Source organism: Pelophylax lessonae (genome assembly GCF_965119305.1).
Source record: "Pelophylax lessonae genome assembly, chromosome: 4".
NCBI lineage: Eukaryota > Metazoa > Chordata > Amphibia > Anura > Ranidae > Pelophylax > Pelophylax lessonae.
This window is the reverse complement of record NC_138771.1, coordinates 221,293,546-221,315,763: the sequence shown is the minus strand read 5'-3', so window position 1 is coordinate 221,315,763 and position 22,218 is coordinate 221,293,546. Positions and strand designations below refer to the sequence as shown.

Below are 22,218 nucleotides of genomic sequence, written 5' to 3'. Positions count from 1 at the left end.
AGTGGTTAAATAAAAAAAATAAAATAAATAAATAAATACCAAAAAATAAATAAAAGCACCCCTGTCCCCCATGCAAATGTACACACGGGTTCAGTATAAATATGTAAATCGTGATTGCACCACACATGTGGGGTATTGCTGTGAACGTAAGAAAGAGAGAACAATAATTCTAACACCGTAGTTCATATTTAAAGTAGCATTAAACACCAAACTAAAAATATAGCTTAGCAATCTGTCTATTTACACACCTCCTGTAACAGAGTGCCCCCACTCTGGATAAAGGAGCACAAGGGGCACATTTGGACAGCAGCATTGTCAATCTGGGGGGAAGGGAGTGTTAGACATACTAGCAAATTTAAATATACTAACACAATAAAGCCAAACTCCAGCTAACACTTTATAAGCAGTTACAGCAACAGTTTTTTTCCTTTTGGATAAAGGTTTCCCATAAATACAAGTTGATCATTGTAAGCACCCCTGTCAGTGTTAAATGGTTTGTCTCATCACTTTAACTGCTACATCTGTAAGAGAGCTTGTTCTTTTGAAAAACGACAGATTTAATGGTTGGATCACCAGACAAAAATAGCAGAAGGAAAAAAGAAAACAAATGCAGCCACCATATCTAAGAAATGTTTGTTTTTGGGTTTAACACCACTGTAGCTTTAAACTGATAACCTGTAAAGGCTTTTAAAGCATTGCCTTTGGACAATTTTAGTTACTGTAGTTTGTTTCAAAGGTGTGCAGTTTTAAATGTTGATATGTTTTGCTGTTATTTAACACATTTTTTATTTTTTACCAAAAAATGGGTATTATATTGTGTTTTTGTGCACAAAATTTATTTAAGTGCATTTTTTCCTGAAAATGTATGTTTGATAAAAATCTGTGCAAATACCGCGTGATATAAAAAATTGCAACAGCCACCTTTTTCTTCTGCAGGTTGATTAACACAAGATGTATTGCTATTTGTCCTCTAGTGTAAAATCTGCTTATAGGTTTTAAAAACAGAATACATCAGCATAGCAGCTCACAAGCTTTTTTTCAGTTTTTTATTCTCCAGGGCCTCTGCTTTAAGAAAATATACAATATTTGAGCATTCTATATATTTTCTAGTTTAAAAAAATGCTGCTTTTACCATGTATGTGAAAAATGTCAAAATTGCCCCAGTAGGAAAGCAATACAATCTTTGCACTAATACTACTGCATGCAACACTACAAATTGTATTTAGTTAAAAGTGAAATTTAGTTATTAGACAAGTGAGTGATTGGTTTATTTTACATTATGTGTCTGACTACAATATGACACTATAGATCTCACATATTTACACATTTTACATTTAAATATTATGTGTAAACTGAGAAGATATACAAAGTATATTCCGTGCGCCAAGGAGTTTCAGGAATGGTTGATCTAATTACTGTAAAAATTAATAGGTGGGTGTTTATAAACTCTAGCTTGAAAGAAAATGAACTTAGCAGCCACTGTATGTGTAGAATGTAGTATGATATGTATGATCTCAGAAAAAGATCAAATACCGGGCTTGCTATGAACTATAGATACCAATATGTCTATACTCTATATCTGGTGTGTGTATTACCAGTGTAAAGATAGGACAAATATCAAAACATCAAATTATCAAAAAGCATCAGAATAAATTCCATCAGTTGATTGGTTGTGCAAATCAGTGCAAAGTGAAAAAAGCATAAATATATAAAACCAAAACCAATTCAGTAAGTGATGAGTAAAAAATCACTAAAAAAGTCTATATATATATATATATATATATATATATATATATATATGAATAGCCAGGAAAAATGTCCAAAATATATAAAGTGACTGCTGTGCTCCAGATTAATGAAATATATATATATATATATATATATATATATATATATATATATATATATATATATATATATATATATAAATAACCAGGAAGGATTATCCAAAATATTAAAGTGACTTCTGTGCTCCAAATTGATAGAGGCAGAATGTCTATATATATATATATATATGAATAGCCAGGAAAAATTGTCCGAAATATATAAAGTGACTGCTGTGCTCCAAATTAATAAAATATATATATACAAATAACCAGGAAGGTTATTTTTATATATTTATGCTTTTTTCACTTTGCACTGATTTGCACAACCAATCAACTGATGGAATTTATTCTGATGCTTTTTGATAATTTGATGTTTTGATATTTGTCATATCTTTACACTGGTAATACACACACCAGATATAGAGTATAGACATATTGGTATCTATAGTTCATAGCAGCCTGACAAGTCGCGGTCCATTGTGTGCTACGGTAACCGTTCTAATAGGAGTGACTCAAGTCGCTCTGACTTAGAAAAAGGTTCCTGTACTACTTCGGGGCGACTTGCATGGACATTCATTATATGAAGTCCGTGCAAGTTGCGCCAAAGTCGCGGTGCACGCGACTTCACAGGTCGCCCCCGAAGTCGTGCCGCGTTAGTGTGAACCGGCACTTAAGATCTCACATTTTTTACTGTAATGCTACAGTTAAAGGATAAGTCCACTAACACCTAAGTCCCTGCATCTATAGATCTCCATGTTCTAACACTAACCTATCTAGCCCTGTAAAGAACAAATCAGTACACATACCTTTCTGAAGCTGATCCAACCCGATTGCAGGGTGAGCTGTCAGTTGCGGCTTCGCTGTGGAGGCGGGTGCAGAAGACACAGCTGACAACGGAAGTCCCATAGTAAGTCTATGGGTGATGTCATATCCTATTCATTTCACAGCTGTTGTCGGCCGTGTCCTCTGCAGAGCTTCTGCCGCTGGATCGGGTCAGATCGGCTTCAAAAAAGGGAAGTACAGTAAAACCTTGGATTGCGAGCATAATTTGTTCTGGAAACATGCTTGTAATCCAAAGCACTCTTATATCAAAGCAAATTTCCCCATAAGAAATAATGGAAACTCAGATGATTCGTTCCACAAGTCCTTCAGTTTATAGTCTATATACAAAGATTATAGCAATGTGATAGGTTGTGGAACCATAAAATGTCCATCCACAATATGCAGCCTTCCCAAGGGGATTAGAAGCAAAATCTAGCAGAGCTACAGAATATAAGAGAGATGAGAGGAGCCTCTAAGTGTAGCAATATGGTTACATTTAATGAAGGTTCAACATTTAGCAACTCACATGGTTGATGATTAAAATAGGCACACCTAAGTATGCAGGCATCCAGGGTAAAGCTGTCCACATAGACCATCTTCTGAACCACCGGCTCTCACCACTGTCAGTCTGCAATCATGACCGGGAAGAATAGCCTGCAGTAGAGTGATCTGAAAGTGAGGCTTTGAATCACTCGTGGAGTGCAGCGGGGAAGGGATGATGAAGATGGCTGTGCAGAGGATGGTCTATGTGGACAGCTTTACCCCAGATGCCTGCATACTTAGATGTGCCTGTTTTAATCATCAACCATGTGAGTTGCTAAATATTGAACCTTCTTTAAATGTAACCATATTGCTACACTTTAGAGGCTCCTCTCTTCTTTTTTATACATGACACTACTTGTATATCAAGACATCGCTTGTATATCAAGTCAAAATTTATTTAAAAAATTTGCTTGTCTTGCAAAGCGCTCTCAAACCAAGTTACTCTCAAACCAAGGTTTTACTGTATACTGATTTCTTCTTTACAGGGATAGATAGGTTAGTGTTAAAATGTGGAGATCTATAGATGCAGGGGTTTTAGTTTTAGGGTGGACTTATCCTTTAGGAAATAGGTGGTATGTTTAAAGCAATGTTATTATATTTAAATTTTGTCATTTTAATCCCTAGACATACAAAAATTATGTTGTTTACTAAAAAGATACAAACATCAATGGTGCACAGTTATCCACAGCAAATAGCTTTTTGGAGTTTCCCCGCCATAACCTTCTGAAAACAGATGTGCTGTACAAAGTCATTGCTACATGAATAACATAAAATAATACTAAAGAATAAAAGAAACATGAATTAGCTTTCATTGTAACCGATTCAAGTTAATCGCTTGCCGATCACATCACTTTGATATACGGGGGGCAAGGCGGCTCTACTGCGTTGGATCACGTAGGTAGTATGTGATCCAGGACTTCCCAGTTGGGGGTGCACAGGCGCACTGCTGGTGGCCCAATCAGCAGGTAGCGCAGTCTGTATGTCCACCGACACCCACTGACTGTTTGTTACACAGACAGAACAGCAGTCTGCCTATGTAAACAAGGCAGATTGCCATTCTGTCAACAGGGAAGGCATTGATCTGGTGTTCCTGCAAAGCAATTTTAACAGAGCAAAACAAGTTCACAGCCATAATTTAATCTGCAATGTACATAACAATCAAAGGTTCATCCAGACCAAGTATTGGTATAATGTTACATATTTTGCCTACAAAAGAACCAAATCTATTGTACATCTATTTGTACAAGTCAGGCAACTGACTGCCAGGAAAAGAGAGACATTCCTTTTTTTAAATTCTTTATTTCTGTTTTTACCAGTTTGTTTTACAGATCAGGAAGGTAAATCTATAGGGTAGCGTGTACAAAAAATATAGCCAACAGCTTTCCAAATCAGCCCATCAAGGCTGGAAAGAAGCCAGCCTGTAACCTCAGAACTAAGTGTGATAAAACACAGTATAACAATTTTCAAGACTACTGTTTACATCAAATGGGAAAATATTTGGGTTTCTAGCGTGAGGGTTACTAGGTTACAGACCTACTTCTCCCAACTGGAAAAGTGCACTGAGAAAAACAATGTTGCTGTTTGGCTCTAGGGGACCATGAGGAGGTTTTCAACAATTCCTTAGGGAACCCTTCAGTCTAGTGCTCACTGCTTAACAAAATTGAACACTTCCTAAGGAGATGCTGAGCAGTGTGGTACTACATGTAACCATTTTTTCCTAACTCCTTACACTAGCTTTGAAATGTTTCTACTACACTAGGTGAAAATGATCAAAAAAATAGTTACAGACAGAACCTCCCATGCTATTTTCTTCAAAATGCCAGTAAGAACGGAACACATTAAAGCAAAAAAAAAAAAAAAAAAAAGATTTCTTGTTTGACTATGCAATCAATAAAAGGCAGTACCAATGGGGTTAACTAAAAGTACAACTATATATATATCACGCACAAAATCTACACAACATTACAATGGCTTAATGGTGCTAAATACAGCTCCAATCAGTTTTGACTGCATTATTTGGAAGTAAAGGGTTACAAGCAAAACCACTTACAATAATTAATAATTGGTAATTTGTTGGGCTTGATTGGTAAATCCATTAGATTAAGAAAAATGTGGCAAACAGTAGCAATAATTACTCAATCCCAGTCTCCTCTAATTGTTCTTGTATTTATAGTCTTTCGAGTCCTCCCATGAGGTTTCCTAGGCACAGAATATGGTTCTACCGAAAATATTAATGTGACTTACAAGAGTCCATCAGCAGTGCTCACTTTTTGTAGGCCTACATATAGTATGTCACAAAAGTGAGTACACCCCTCACATTTTTGTAAATATTTTATTATATCTTTTCATGTAATAACACTAACACTTTGCTAAAATGTAAAGTAGTGAGTGTACAGCTCATATAACAGTGTAAATTTACTTTCCCCTCAAAATAACTCAACACGCAGCCATTAATGTATAAACCTCTGGCAACAAAAGTGAGTACACCCCTAAGTGAAAATGTCCAAATTGGGCCCAAAGTGTCAATATTTTTATGTGTCCACCATTATTTTCCAGCACTTTCTTAACCCTCTTGGGCATGGAGTTCACTAGAGCTTCACAGGTTGCTACTTGAGTCCTCTTCCACTCCTCCATGGCGACATCACAGAGCTGGTGGATGTTAGAGACCTTGAGCTCCTCCACCTTCCATTTGAGTATGCTCCACAGATGCTCAATAGGGTTTGGGTCTGGAGACATGCTTGGCCAGTCACTCACCTTTTCCCTCAGCTTCTTTAGCAAGGCAGTGGTCGCCTTGGAGGTATGTTTGGAAGTTATGTTGGAATACTGCCCTTCGGCCCAGTCTCCGAAGGGAGGGGATCATGTTCTTCTTTAGTATGTCACAGTACATGTTGGCATTAATGGTTCCCTCAATTAACTGTAGCTCCCCAGTGCCCGCAGTACTCATGCAGCCCCAGACCATGACACTCCCATCACTATGCTTGACTGTAGGCAAGACACACTTTTCTTTGTACTCCTCACCCTGTTGCCGCCATACATGCTTGACACCATCTGAACCAAATACGTTTATCTTGGTCTCATCCGACCACAGGATATGGTTCCAGTAATCCATGTCCTTTGTTTGCTTGTCTTCAGCAAACTGTTTGTGGGCTTTCTTGTGCATCATCTTTAGAAGAGGCTTCCTTCTGGGACGACAGCCATGAAGACCAATTTGATGCAGTATGCGGTGTATGGTCTGAGCATTGACAGGCTGACACCCCCCCCCCAAACCCTTCAACCTCTGCAGCAATGCTGGCAGCACTTATACGTCTATTTCCCAAAGAAAACCTCTGGATATGACGCTGAGCCCTTGCACTCAACCTCTTTGGTCGACTATGGCGAGGCCTGTTCTGAGTGGAACCTGTCGTGTTAAACCGCTGTATTGCCTTGGCCACCGTAATGCAGCTCAGTTTCAGGGTCTTGGCAATCTTCTTATAGCCTAGGCAATTTTTATGTAGAGCAACAATTCTTTTTTCCGTATTCTGAGAGGATTCTTTGCCATGAGGTGCCATGTTGAACTTCCAGTGTCCAGTATGAGAGAGTGAGAGCGATTACACCAAATGTAACACACCTGCTCCCCATTCACACCTGAGACCTTGTAACACTAACGAGTCACATGACACCAGGGAGGGAAAATGGCTAATTGTGCCCAATTTAGACATTTTCACTTAGGGGTGTTCTCACTTTTGCTGCCAGCTGTTTAGACATGACTGTGTGTTGAGTTATTTTCAGGGGACAGCAAATTTACACTGTTATACAAGCTGTACACTCACTACTTTACATTGTAGCAAAGTGTAATTTCTTCAGTGTTGTCACATGAAAAGATATAATAAAATAGAGGGGTGTACTCACTTTTGTGAGATACTGTATACCAAACTATACTCTATTTAACTTCTTCCGGACTGTCCCACGCATATATACTGCGGCAGGGTGGCATTTCAGTGTGAAATCATGTACCTGTACGGTATTTTTATTTTTCCGGGTCTGGGGGCGCGCATGCGGCAACCCGATTCTGCTGTGATTGGACCCGATGTTCACTGGCACCCATCAATCATTCCCGAGAGAGGCAGAACGGCGGTCCTCCTATGTAAACAAGGCAGTTCGCCATTCTGTCAGAAGGGAAGATGAGAGATTTTGTGTTTCTGCTAAGCAGGACCATGGATCTGTATTCCCCCAGTCAAAGCATCCCCCACACAGTTAGCAAGCACTCCCTGGCAAAACATTTAACCCTTTGAACTCCCCTGATGATAACCGCTTCCCAACCAGTGTCATCAGTACAGTGACAGTGCAGTTAGTTTTTAGCACTAATCACTGTATTGGTTTCACTTCTCCCCAAAAGGTGTCACCTAGTGACAGATTTTTCCCCTGCAATTTTGCAGTCCCACTATGAATTGCTGATCGCTGCCATTATTATTGAAAAAAAAAATAGTTCTTAAATATATCCTAGTTTGTGGACGCCATAACTTTTGCGCAAACCAATTGGGTTGTTTTTTTTTTTTTTTTTTACCAAAAATGTATAGCAGAATACATGTTGGCCTAAACTCATGAAGAAATTCGATTTTTTTTTTTCATTTTTATTGGATATGTTTGATAGCAGAAAGTAAAAAAAATTTTTTTATTTTTTTTCAAAATTGTCAGTATTTTATTGTTTATAGTGCAAAAAAAAACCAAAAAAACAGCAGAGGTGATCAAATACCAGCAAAAGAAAGCTCTATTTGTGTGAAAAAAAGGACATCAATTTTATCTGGGTACAGCATTGCACGTCCATGCAATTGTCAGTTAAAAAAACGCAGTGCTGTATCGCAAAAAAAATGGCCTCACCTTGAAGGGAGGTAAACCTTCCAGGGCTAAAGTGGTTAAACTAATGGCACCAAGCAGAGGTTATGTTGTATATTTTCTTTTATTGCCAATTCATTTATATTTATTGTATGTTTGGATAACTGCTGCTTCCTAAATTGAACACACAAGCTGATAAAATCTGAAGAGTTCTGCTGTAGAAAATGCAAATCATTAATTCATATCAGCATGCTATTATGACCACATATGATTGCATGAAATCACAAATGTATGATTAAAACTAAGTCAACTAGGCTTGTTTGATTATTGAGTTAATAAACATCAGTGAGAATAGGCAAGAGGCAGTATTCAATGACAACCATGAGTCGGTACTAGAAGGTCAAATAAAAGATACATTGTTGATGGATTGGTAAGGATTACTTCACTTTGAATATAGTAACTATGGTTTGCACTGCTTTACTGACTAAGCAAGTATTACATAGCCATATCCCGAGGACATGCAAAATATCACTTACTGGCACTTCGACGTACTTTGAAGCAGCTTTCACCTGAAAAAACAAATCAATAGTGAACAGCTATACAAATAATTATCAAAGGAAAACTCTTCTATGCCTGAATGTAATTCATGTATTAATTTCTCAAGTTCATAATTATCTTAATTACACCATCCTTTTAATCTAATCAAGCTTTCAGGTGAAGAAAGTTAATTAAATCATTCACAATACAATTCAGTAATTCATAAAGTGGAAACGTACATTGTTATAAATTGGAATGTCAAGTAGCAATGACTGATTAGTTTCTTTTTGTCAATTTATACATTTTTACTTTCCATTATCTGTGTTCCTTATGCATGTTGCATAAAAGCAACATAACTTTTTTTTTTTCTTTTTTAATTATTTTTTCATGCAATAAACATTATAATGAAATATTTTTTTCCACTATATGAACAACACAACCTTCTCATTCACTTTTTTGAATTAAGAAAAAATATTTTTATATCGAACATTTTTAATAGTATGGGGTGCCCCACCGCCAATGTTGGCTCTTTTTTTTTTTTTAATTCATTCACTTTATTAAAACACTTATTTGATAGTAAACATTTTACAGTTCTATAACCTTTACCTTTAACCCCTTTAAGGCAATGAAAAACAAAAATGTATATATATATATATATATATATATATATATAAAATATATTAGATAAACATTACATTAATGCATATAAAACAAACAGTTCAAAATCCACCTATGGATTATCTAAAAAAAAAAAATTGTTCAAGGAGTGACCCCAGTACTGCAAGACCTTCAACAGCCATAGTCTTAATGCCACTGACCATGAAGCAGGATGGAAAACCACCTATTAAGGTAGAAGATCCAGTCAATCTGGAAGAGCCCACAAAGGTACCACATCCACCTGGGCCAGTCCAGTACTATAAGGATCACTGCATGTCCTCCATTTTGATCCCTTGGAGCCAGAAAGGGAGTAGTTTGAGGGAAGGAAACTGTTACCAGCAGAGGTTCCCTGTACATGGAAACAAACCTGCCCAGTTCTATGCTGAACCTAGATGACACAAGGTCCATATCTGGCATTCCCCACCCATGATAATGGTTCTAGAACTATCCCAAGTGTAGGGACCATTCCCCGGGTTCAAACACTGCTGGCCGAGGGGTCTGCCTATCCTCTGTCTGTGCCTGGAGTGTGAACAGCAGACAAAGAAGGAAGGTAAAGTTCTGCCCAGGATGGGATCCTTTCTACTTCTCTTGCAGCGGCAAGATTTCTGGTTCCTCCCCGATAGTTGATGTACACTACTATTGTGGCATTGTCTGAATGGATCCTGATCAGATGAACCTCCAAGTTTGAATGTCCAGTGCAGTTGGGACATTCATAATTGCATGAAGATACAGAATGTTGATTAGGAGACAGATTCCACCAGTGTCCCAAGTCCCCTGCACCAAAAAGGAGTCTAGGACTCCATCCCAGCTCGTCAAGCTGACATTTGTTGTAAGGATCCTCCAAAAGACCAGAAGGAAGGTTTTCCCAAACTCCAGAGATTGCTGAATCACCAAGCCAGGGACGAACTGGTCTTTGGTGACAGGTGATGGAACTGCCTTGAAGGAGGCTAACATCAGCTCCATTACCCTAAAACAGAAATGAAGAGTTGGTAAACTCCTGGAATGAAGAGGAGTGGAGAGTCTGAAGTTTATTTTGGGACAGAAAAACTCCAGCTTGAGCTGTGTCTAGGATCAGACCTAGACACTCCAAACAATGAATTGGCGCCAATGCAGACTTCTTAAGGTTCAGGAACCATCAAGGTTTGAACTGTCTGTGACATACTGTCAGTCAAGATTTGTGCCGAATGCTCCCTTGACTAGGGTCATTAAAATACCCCAAATTGAGGATTTCCTTGGAAAATAACAATGCAAGCGCAGGGGCTAGAACCTTAGTGCTTTCACAGGGAATAGAAGACAGGCTGAATGGAAGGGTCAGAGCTGCAAGTGCTAGAGACTCATAGTAAAGCGAAAGAATTGGTGATGTCCTATAAATAATAGAGACATGCAAGTATGCCCTTGATGTTTTCAGAAGCCAGAATCTCTCCTGTATGATGAGATGCTATGACAGACATGATGGATTCCGTACAGAATTTCTAGAACCTTATGAAGACAGTTAGAGCCTTGAGATCCAAGATGGGGCAGATACCCCTTTCTGGCTTTGAAACTGTGAAAAGGATGGGATATATTTCCTGAAACCTTTCTGATTCAGGAACAGTGTCGGCAACCCCTTGTTTTGGAAGACCTGCAAGGGCTATCTGTAGGTCTGCTAATTTTAGCAGTGACCCAAGAAGATTGAAAGGCATAAACCAAAGCAGAGGTTGGGAACAAAACTAGTTTTGAGCCCACTGAAATCCACTGAAGTGTCTGCCTATAACACTAACAAAAAAATGAGGCATGCTAGGACTGGGAGGTGTAATACAAGGCTTGTCCCTGTTTTTTTGTATGCCAGTGTCCTAGTCCTTCAGGCAGCAGTACAACCAAACTTTCTCAGATCTTAATGAATGATAACTACAGAACTGCCCATCACTGTCCAAACAGAAGGCTAAGGCAAGCTGGTGACTAAGCTGTATTAGAAAAGTTGGTATTTGAACTGTGTACTATTCCTGATCTTCATCTTCAGTTTAAGATTGTAGCATAATATTGAGCACCAAATGAGCCAAAAATGAATACTACCTAAAAATGTAACTTACTATCTACTGCTTGCCAAATTTGAGTTGCTAAGAAATCAAAGGCCAGCTTTTTATCTTGACCAAGAAATATCAAACTATTGTTGACGCTTTTTGTTTGGGAAAATGCAACATATTTTATGTTTAATTCTGGCACCTTTCTTCTATTTGTCTCCTACATCTAGCAGTGACTAATACATGCAGGTATGTCAAATCAATGTGAGAGCCAGTAAATAAATAGCCTTAACACAAGATGTTTACCCTACTTTACTTTCCTAAGTCTTCTTTCCCATCGATCACTATAAAGGACTGAATAGTAAAATGTAATTGTGGAATACTAAATGACGTATACTTACAGTGAAAGACAGAATAGATGAAAAGAATGTGCCTTCATCATATCTTGCCAATTTAGAGAGAACTCCTTCCAGCACTGAAACAAACTTTGATTAGGTGCATTAGTTAGATCTGGTGTTAGAAAGGGTGACACATAGGTAATTGAAAAATACAGCATATTAATATAAACTCAGTGACTGCGCAGGCAGTTAATTAGAAATATTAATTTGTACTAAAAATGGTATCATTAAAATTATTGCTGTACAAAGACCAATGGCATTCAAATATTTTATAATCATGTATACATTGCTTTGTGAGGTTTATAAAAAAGCAGTTAGAAATTACAAATGAAAAGTGCATATTTTCTAGGAAACATCTTTTCCTTCATTTGAATACTGTGATTTCCTCCCAAACCAAAGCTTCTGGTACTGGCTCTTATGTTATTTAGCCATTAAGCAATATCAAATCTGATTACTGAACAAAAGATAGATCCAAACTAGCCACATACCTAAAAGCAAGCCAGGCACAGGGAAAAAAAACAAACTTGTAGGCACTCCTCTGCCCAGAATTGTATAGATCTTGAAAAAAATCAGCTCCCCATTTTACGCTCAGTGAGCTTAATGTTTAGGCCTCATGCACACTGGACGTTTTTACAGTTTCTGTTTTTGGCTTCAGATGTTTTTTTTCTACAGCCAGTAAACTCCCCAGCGTGTTATCCTATGTGTCCATGCACACACAGGCTTTTATCAGCATTATTTGGTAGGGGGTTTTCTGGCTGGATAAAAACCCAGAACTAGTGGGTTTGAAGCTGTAAAAACGCTCTAACGCTGATAAAAACTTAAAAATGCAGCTAATGGGTGTTTATGAGCATTTTTGAGCCATATGCTTTTGTGGGAGTATAATTTTGCTAATTCGACAGCTACAGCTTTCTACAGCTAACTCTGTTGGCGTTTTTATAATGTCCTGTTTGCATGAGGCCTAATTGCCATGATGCTTGGAGTATGCAGAGTAGATGATAATCTAAAGCTTTGTAGCAGAAGCAATTCACATACTGCTTTAGCGTAACATGACACCTAAATGGGATACATAAAATTTGGAGCGGATAATTCCAGTTAATGTACATTTTCTATAGCCTTTCACCAAAAAAAAAAAAAAAGCATATGCATTTTTTCTTCTAATAGAACTATTACTGCTTCAGTTAGAGATATTAGTACAGTAAAACATTGAGAGTAACTTGGTTTGAGAGCGGTTTGCACGACAAGCAAATTTTTTTTTTATAAATTTTGACTTGATAAACAAGCGATGTATTGATATACGAGTACTGTCATGTCACAAATGAGTGTAAAAGAGAAGAGAAGTGCTGTGTAGCACTATGGTTACATTGAAGGTACAATGTTTAGAAACGAACATGGTTGATGATTAAAACAGGCACATCTAAGTATGCAGCCATTGGGGGTAAAGCTGTCCACATAGACCATCCTCCTCATCACCATCGACATCCTCCCTTCCACACTGCGCTCCATGAGCGCTTTGAGCCTCGCTTTCAGGTCGCTCTACTGCAGGGTAGTCTTCTCGGACACGACTGCAGACTGACAGCGGTGAGAGCCAGAGGTGCAGGGGATAGTCTATGTGGACAGCTATATCCCGGATGCCTGCATACTTAGATGTGTCGGTTTTAATTATCAACCAAGTGAGTTGCTAAATGTTGAACCTTCATTAAATGTAACCATATTGTTATACTTAAAGGCACCTCTCTTCTTTTTTATACTCTGTAGCCCCTGCTGGATTTTGCTTCTAATCCCCTTGTGGAGGCTGCCGTTTGTGGATGGACATTTTATGGTTACACAACCAATCACATTGCTATTTTTAGCTTTTTATATGGACTATAAACTGAAGGACCTATGAATAAATGGTTGTGGAACGAATCATCTGAGTTTCCAATTTTTCCTATGGAGGAAATTTGTTTCGATATGAGTGCTTTGGATTACAAGCATGCTTCTGGAACAAATTATGTTTGCAATCCAAGGTTTTACTGTATACGGTTTTTATAGTAAAAAAGTCAAGTTATTACCCTTTGTTGGTAGCCTCATTAGTGGAGCACCACTGACTGGGGAATTATACTGTATGGCACACACATGAGATCTTATTGGACTGATTCTGAAACTGATGTAACAAAGTGCCATTATACGGAGCCAAGAAATATAGGATTTTTCTACTCACTGTAAAAATCCTTTTACTCCTGTTCATTGAGGGACACGTTTCAGAGACATTTTGGTTATACTGCCACCCAAAGGAGGGTTTTGACACTGGCAAACAAGAATAAACAATAAAGTGACCAGCTTGGTATTACCATTTCCACTCCAAAAATGCTTCAGATTTTTAACAAACAGTGCCAAAAGTCTATAAACACGGATAGGAGGGACCTATGTTCCTTATTAAAAAAAAAAAAAAAGAAGAAGAAATTGATTTTTCTGTAAGTACAAAAATCCGGTTTGTAATGTCCAAAAGCAGTACAAATGAGGTTGGCAATCCAGCAAGCAAAGCACTAACAGGCCCACCTAATAAAGAAAATAGGGAACAATGGAAGCTCAAAGAGCCACCTGAAGGACCTTACACCCAAAGCTGACATCAGAAGAAACCTATATATCCACCTGGGGAAACTTACAGAACAAGTGATCAGAAGATCAGGTGGTAGCCTTGCAATTAAGGGAAGCCGTTACCTTATGCCAAAAAGCACTTATAGATCTAATAGAGACTGGCTTGACAGGAAATGGTGTATCCCAATCCTTAAAACTATATGCTTGATTAATTATCTGAATGAGCCACCAAGAAAAAATGGCTAGTAAAACATTTAGTTACATAGTTTGTGAGGTCGAAAAAAGACACCAGTCCATCCAGTTCAACCTATGATGTGTGTGTGTGTTTTCTGTTAACCGTACATTGTATACCCCTATATGTTGTGGTCTTTAGTTTTTTGAAACTATCGATGCTCCCTGCTGATATGACTGCTTGTGGAAGAGAATTCCACATCCTTACTGCTCTGACAGTGAAGAACCCCCTACGTATTTTAAGGTTAAACCGTTTTTCCTCAAGTTTTAGTGAGTGGCCACGTGTCTTATTGTATTCCCTTTCTCTGAAAAGTTTGTTCCTTATGCTAGGGTCGCCAGTACAGTATTTGTACATTGATATCATATCCCCCCTTAATTGTCTCTTCTCCAGAGAGAATAAGTTCAGTGCTTGTAGTCTTTCCTCATAGCTGATGCCCTCCACTCCCCTAATTATTTTTGTTGCCCTTCTCTGGACTCTCTCCAGTTCCAGCACATCCTTCCTGAGGACCGGTGCCCAGAACTGGACAGCATACTCCAGATGTGGCCGGACCAGAGTCTTGTAGAGTGGGAGAATAATCTGTTTATTTCTGGAGTGAATCCCCTTTTTTATACATGCCAGTAATCCTGTTGGCTTTGCTTGCAGCGGCTTGGCATTGCATGCCATTGCCAAGCCTGCTGTCTACCAGTACCCCCAGGTCCTTTTCCATCCTAGACTCAGCCAGAGGTTCCCCCCCCCCCCCCCCAGTGAGTAGCTTGCTTTCGTGTTTCTGACACCCAAGTGCATTACTTTACATTTTTCAACATTAAACCTCATCTGCCATGTAGTTGCCCATCCCATTATTTTGTTCAGATCCGCTTGTAAGGTTTCCACATCCTGCATAGAAGATATTGGCATGCTTAGTTTGGTATCATACGCAAATATTGAGATTGTACTCTATATCCCCTCCTCTAGATCATTTATGAGTAAATTAAACAAGATTGGCCCCAGGACAGAACCTTGGGGGACCCCACTTTCCACACCCGCCCAATCCGAGTACTCCCCATTAATCACCACCCTCTGTACTCTCCCCTGGAGCCAGTTCTCTATCCAGGTACTCACCCTATGGTCCATACCTACCTTCCTTAATTTGTACAGTAATTTAACCTACATTTAAACCTTTCTCAATAAAAAAAGAGTGTCCATCCCTCTAGGATACTAGTAAAATACTGTGGAATGCCAGGAGATGTCATACCAGGCTGGTCACTGTTTTGTTGTTTGCCAATGTACAAATCCTTCTGCAGGCTGCACTACAGCTCTGAATCTTGTTACCCTCAATAAATCCTAAACTACTTATTCTCATTTCTTGTGCTTGTCATCATTATTTCCACAAGAAGCATGCCAGAAGGCTTAAATGTTAATACTGCACAAATACCATTTTCTTGAAAGGATAAGGAAATGTTCAAAGTCTTTTTACCCTTTTGCCCTCACACACCTGAACTGATGTACCTCGACCCATAAAGAGCCATACTTAACAAGTTCTCTTTGTTGAGGACTACATGTGAACATCTGTTTGTCAACTTCCTCAAACATTGTGGGAACTTATATTTTGAGCTGGGGGAAAAGGGAGCAAAAGGATAACAAAAATGGGATTTCTATACTTACCGTAAAATCGACGGACACAGTGCTCCATAAATCATAACTAGAGGGTTATATTACCTCCTTCAGGAGTAGGACTAGGCAGAAACCCCATTTTCTCTTCCATTCATTGACGGACACAGCGCTCCATAAATCATAACTAGTGGGACGTCCAAAAGCAGTGCAAGAAGGAAAATGAGGGGTGGGGAAAATAATCCAAGGCTAAATATAAGAGCCCTTAACCAGGACACAGGAGCACAGTCTAAAAAATAAAGGTTTAAAGAAAAAACACCACTCAAGAGGGAACAGACCCTCTTAAACAGCAAATGGTATAAATACACCTAAAAGTGTACAAAGCCGCGCTCATCTAAAGTGCACAATGTGATTGATAAAATTAAAAAACATTATTAATTAAAAATATATAGCGCATCAGCAGTTGTAAAAATCCCATATAAAGTGCATATACAAATATAAAGTGCATCAGCAATAGGTGGGTGAATCATGAATAAAGTCCCATACACCAACAAGGTTTAGTGCAGCCTCTAAAGGATGATTCTTCCACATGTAATCAAATCTTCATTCCCTTCACCACATGGACACCCAATGTGTGGAAATGCTTACCAGAAGGCACCGACACCTTAATTATAGGGGGTCAATGCAGGCAGAGTAATAATCAGAATCCAGAGTGAATCTGAGCCCTCCTGAAGGATCCACCTTACAATCGCCAGTGTATAGAAATACTCCGCACTCTTTTGCCAACACCACGCTCCTCAGCGGTATAAAATAAAGGAATGGCCAAAATGGTGAAGTACGTACAAGCAATTTAATAGAAGTAAGGTAGATACACTTACATTTAAATGGATAAAAACGGGCATTCAGTCAAACAAAGTCAGGGGATGATACAAACAAGTGCCGCTTCCGCATAGCTCAAAGCGTGTCATCCGAACCCGGAAATGGCATAGCAGTGTGATTGCGCTCCAAGAGTCCCGACCGGTTTCGTCAGCATGCAGGTCGTCGTTGTCAAGGGTCATATTAAACAACAGCCTGCAAAAAACCTCCGAAAAGACTCAGTAGCTGCCAGATACACCTGAATCGCACGAACCAAATCCAAGGTATGCAAAGAAAATTCCTTGGCATGTGTCGGCTTGGGACACAAGGAAGGCAAAACAATGTCCTCATTCAAATGGAAGTCATAGACAACTTTGGGCAGAAATGATGAACAGGGACGAAGAACCACTTTATCCCTATGGACCATTACATAGGGACTGCAACAGGATAATGCTGCCAATTCCCATACCCTGTGGGCCGAGGTAAAAGCCACTAAGAATATCACCTTCTGGGTTAATGTAGGCAAGGGAATCTTCCGAATATTCTCAAATAGAGGTTTCTGGAGAACCGAAAGAGACCATACAGGTGCAGCTACATGTCGAACCCCCTGAATGAAGGTACAAACTAAAGAGTGCATGGCTAGGGGTTGCTGAAAGAAGTTTGCCAGGGCAGACACCTGGCCCTCTATGGTACTCAAGGTCAACTTCTGATCAATGCCCTGTTAAAGAAAGGTTACAATCCGAGCCACAGAAAAGGATCGATGATGATCGCCAATCGACTCGCACCAAGAAATGTATGCTTCCTCACCTTCACCATACTAGGAATAACGGATCCAGACAGACCTCTATCCCTCAGTACCTGGCTTTCAATAGTTAAGCCATTCAAACCAGCGACTATAAAGCAGGATGGTAGATCAGCCCTTGGGACAACTAGTCTTCTCCGAGAGGAACCCCCCAAGGGACGTTTACAGCCACCAGGATGATTGGAAGATCCTCGCTCTTGATTCCTCGCAGGAACTGTGGAAGCCTGAGATGAGGATGATACTGGCCTCACCACGGCCCTTGGACGCCTGCGGCGTCTAAAAGAGGACCCTGTGACCTTGACATGAACTTCGGTATCCTTCTGTGGAGCCGAACCTGCTAAAGGAGCTGCATGTAAGACTGTGCAAACAGAACTGTCTTGAAGGGGGATACCACCAGACTCAGAACCTGTAAGCAAAATGGGAGAGAGAATTAACTGTGTGACAGCAACCAGTGAATCACGACCTGTGGCCCCTGAAGTTTGTGCAAAGGAAGGACCACTCACGTCAGAAAAAGAATCAGGCCGAGGTAAATCAATTCTCCGGGCAGGGATAGGGGGGACCTTAGGTAGTTCAGACATCACCTTTGCAGGAATGAAATCCGCACAAGGAGATTTAGGACCTAAAAAAAAACAGAAAAAGACAAGCTTTGTCCCCCTTTCTGGGTATCCCCCAAATACATTTTTCGCAGATCTCCTTAACGCTCACCAAAGAAGTCAACGGGGGCCAGAAACCAGGGAAGATGTCCCCCCACCCCAATAATGGGTGAAGGCAGACCTTCATGCTGAAAGAGTCTCGTCTGCTGGTCCGGGGAATCTAGCTCTAGGCTTACCAGACCAAGGTTGCTTGGAACCTCCCGGGGAAGATTTAAAAGATCCATTTCCCTTATTCTCCATCCCAGAAGCAAAAAAATAATTTTCTATGGGCTGAGGAAGAGGGTCCCCGTCTGCGGCAAGGCTTCTTCCCTTTCCTTGACTGTGGCAGGAAAGTACTTTTCCCTCTCATGACACCCTTAATGATGTCACCCAAGGTATCCCCAAACAAGCGATCGCCTTGAAAGGGCAGATCAATGAGAGCTTTCTTAGAGGCTTGGTCTGCGGACTATGTAGATATTAATCCTCAGTCTCCCGCCCAAACTGTGTGATTAACTCCGCGCTCTAGGTAGCACCAGCAGACTGCTGGTAAAAAACTCTAAAACTAAAGCTGCCACTTAAACAAATATAAAATACTTGATAACAATAAAAAAGGAATAATAGTAGCGCTAGAACAATCTAAAAAAGTTCCCGGAAGAGTTCCTACTATCACCCGTGGATGATCATCAAATTAACAGTGCGGTTGATAAACAGTCCTCACAGTCTTTTAGTCAAATGATCCCATAGGTGAAATATGAACAACAGTCCACTTTCAGATCTTCAATCACCATAAAAATTCATGTATTAATGATGACAGTGTTTGGATATGCCAAAACTCCGTGCAATCTGATAGGATCACCACAAGTCCACCACCAAGTGCAGGGGAAGTAAGAAATGGCCACTCACTGGATGCATTTGCTCACTTACTCTCATAAATGAGCATTATGCGCATGTAGGTAACAGATCCCAATGTTACCATAGGATAGGTCACACCACAGGTAAAGATGGTTTCCACTTCAGTGCAGTAGCCCTTTTTTTTCCACACTCTCTCCCAACCGTATGAAAAACAAAGAGATAACTTCCCTAGTGCAGTATGTCTGATAAATTTTATTCACACCAAATACTCATACATTGCACTCACTTGTATAGTAGTAAAAACACGCTCATCTCAATATGCAAGGCAGTAGCGGAACCTCCAATCTTACTCAAATCTGGCTCCACGCCAGGTCGGGTAGTCCCGGAAGTTCTTTCTCTGCCACAGTCCACGATAGGATGCGTCGTCTGGCCACGCCCCGACGCGTTTCGTCACTTCCGGACTTCAACTGGGGGCGCTGGGGGTCTGCGGACTAATTCTTAAACCACAGCACGTAAATAATCAGCAACCGCTGAAACAGAAAGTTTGGAGAGCACAGGAACTGTATCCAAAGCTGCATCACAAATAAACTGCAGCCCATGGACCAGCTGGTCCGCTAAATCGACATAGGCAGCGGGGACCTGCCCACCCCCCAGGCCCTGTCACAAAAGCTTGGCCCATTCAGTTAGGGTCTGAGACACGAGGGCTGAGGCAAAGACTGGCCACAATGCCGAACTAGCCACAGTAAACATGCTGCGTGCCACAGCCTCCGCTTTCTTGTCAGCCGGGTCCTTAAAGGACAGGGATTCCTCTATTGGGATTATGGTTGCTTTATTCAATCTGGAAACAGGAGGGTCCACTACTGGTGAACTAGCCCAGTTTTTTAAAAGGGACTCCTGAAAAGGGTAACGTACAGCAAAACGTTTGGGGACCTGTCATGGTCTTACCTTCTTGCTGTTCTCCTTCGTTTGACATGTGCTGGCGGCCATCTTGGTTTCTGGGTTTCTTGTAGCCTCCCACCCTGCGGCTCCTCCTTCCCACTGGGAGGAGCTGGATACCCAGCTCATATATATAGGAGGTCTGTGGCTTCAGTTCCCTGCTTGGTCCTCCTGTGTTCACATGCTACTAGGACTGCTGCTACTTCTGGTTCCTGTTCCTGGCTTCGTCTGACTACCCTGCTGGTTCCTGATCCTGGCTTCGTCTGACTACCCTGCTGGTTCCTGATCCTGGCTTCGTCTGACTACCCTGCTGGTTCCTGCCCCTGGCTTCGCAAAGACTCTGCATCGGTTTCGCCATCCGTTTGGACTTTTGCTTTATAGCTTGTTTTTCAATAAAGCTTTCTTATTTTCACTTATCTGTTGTTGTACGTCTGGTTCATGGTTCCGTGACATTAGGACCAAGCCATGAATTCTGACGGTACAGGGCCATCCTCGCTACCCACGCTGGTTGCCAGACTTGATCAGCAGGATCACCTGTTGGGTCGGTTCGCCGTGGCGTTGCAAACCCTGCTTGAACGCACGGTACCACAGGCCACGAATTCTGACGGTGCAGGGCCATCCTCACTACCCACGCTGGTTGCCAGACTTGATCAGCAGGATCACCTGTTGGGTCAGTTCGCCGTGGCGTTGCAAACCCTGCTTGAACGCACGGTTCATTTCGCTCCCGTTGCCGATGGGTCGGTTGTCGCTCCTGGGTCCGCTCCGGTTGTTGCGCCAGAGTCTACCCCGACACCTGTTGTTGCGCCTGCGGTGTTTCGGGGTATGTCCGGTTCTGCCCCCCTTCCACAGCGCTTTGGGGGAGAGCCAACTCAGTGCCGAGGTTTCCTTAACCAGGTGGGCATTTATTTCGAGTTGCTGCCACATGCCTTTCCGACTGAGAGATCAAAGGTGGGCTTCTTAATCTCGCTGCTCTCGGACAAGGCCTTGGCCTGGGCCAGCCCTTTATGGGAGAACAACAATCCGGTGGTTGCCGAGTTTTCCGGTTTTGTTGCTTCTCTTCGGAAGGTATTCGATGTGCCGGCTCGTGCTGCCTCTGCTGCGAAGCTCCTTATGTCCATCAGACAGGGTTCACGATCCGTAGCTGAATACGCCATTGAGTTTCGTACCCTGGCAGCAGAGGTGGGCTGGAATAATGAGGCTCTGGTCGCTGCTTTCTCTCATGGTCTCTCGGATGCCTTGAAGGATGAGGTTGCAGCTAAGGACCTACCAGTGGAGCTCGAGTCTCTTATTTCTTTCCTGATTTTGATTGACACCAGACTCAGGGAGAGACCTTCCTTTAAGGAGAGTCTGCGGAGGCCTCCTAACAGATTGGCGCCTACCTTTGTTGTCCCACCCGTGCCTCCCTCTCCTCCCACGCCTCCTGGGGATGACTTGTCTGGGGGTGAACCCATGCAGCTGGGGTTTGCTCGCCTGTCCGAGGGGGAGAGGGTACTCCGGAGACGCGAGGGCCGATGCATGTACTGTGGTCTCGGTGGGCATTTTCGGTTGGCATGTCCGAACCGTCCAGGGAAACGCTCGCACCTGAGATCCTGTCGGGGGCAGATCTTGGGTGGAGTCTCCTCGTCCCCGGTTTCCCGTGTTGACAAACCACTGATCACTGTTGTCCTTTCCTGGGTCGGGGGCTCAGTGACGACCCAGGCGTTGGTGGACTCTGGTGCTGGTGGTTTGTTCATTGATAGTGTGTTCGCTGCCGCCAATTCCATTCCTCTGCAGGCTCGAGGTTCTCCTCTGGCTCTTGAGGCGATAGACGGCAGACCCCTTCTGCCGCCACACGTGACTCATGAGACCCTTCCAGTGGGGTTAGCCATTGGTGCCGTCCACAGAGAGTCGGTCTGCTTCCAGGTTATTTCGTCTCCACACTACTCGGTGGTCTTGGGGTACCCCTGGCTCCAGAAGCATAATCCGATTTTCGATTGGAGATCGGCCGAGATCCTCTCGTGGTCACCGCAGTGTGGGGCTAGTTGCATCCATGGGCCTCTCAAGTTGCTGTGTACTTCCTCGGACTCTCTGTTGCCCCCTGAATACGAGGAGTACCGGGATGTATTCGATAAGGTGCGCGCGGTTGCCCTACCTCCGCACCGCCCATACGA

The 22,218-nt window shown here is 41.5% G+C and overlaps 1 protein-coding gene across 4 annotated transcripts in view; it reads right to left on the bottom strand.

Moving 5' to 3' along the window:
- Positions 1-22,218, bottom strand: part of CADPS2 (calcium dependent secretion activator 2) — a 1,183,693-nt gene that overhangs the window by 192,956 nt on the left and 968,519 nt on the right. For all 4 annotated transcript variants that reach the window (XM_082254958.1, XM_082254959.1, XM_082254960.1 and 1 more), the window contains 2 exons: positions 11,599-11,682; positions 8,540-8,572 (listed from right to left, as the gene is read on the bottom strand). In XM_082254958.1, coding sequence (XP_082111084.1) covers positions 8,540-8,572; positions 11,599-11,682 — 117 coding nt within the window. The remainder of the gene's footprint in view (positions 1-8,539; positions 8,573-11,598; positions 11,683-22,218) is intronic.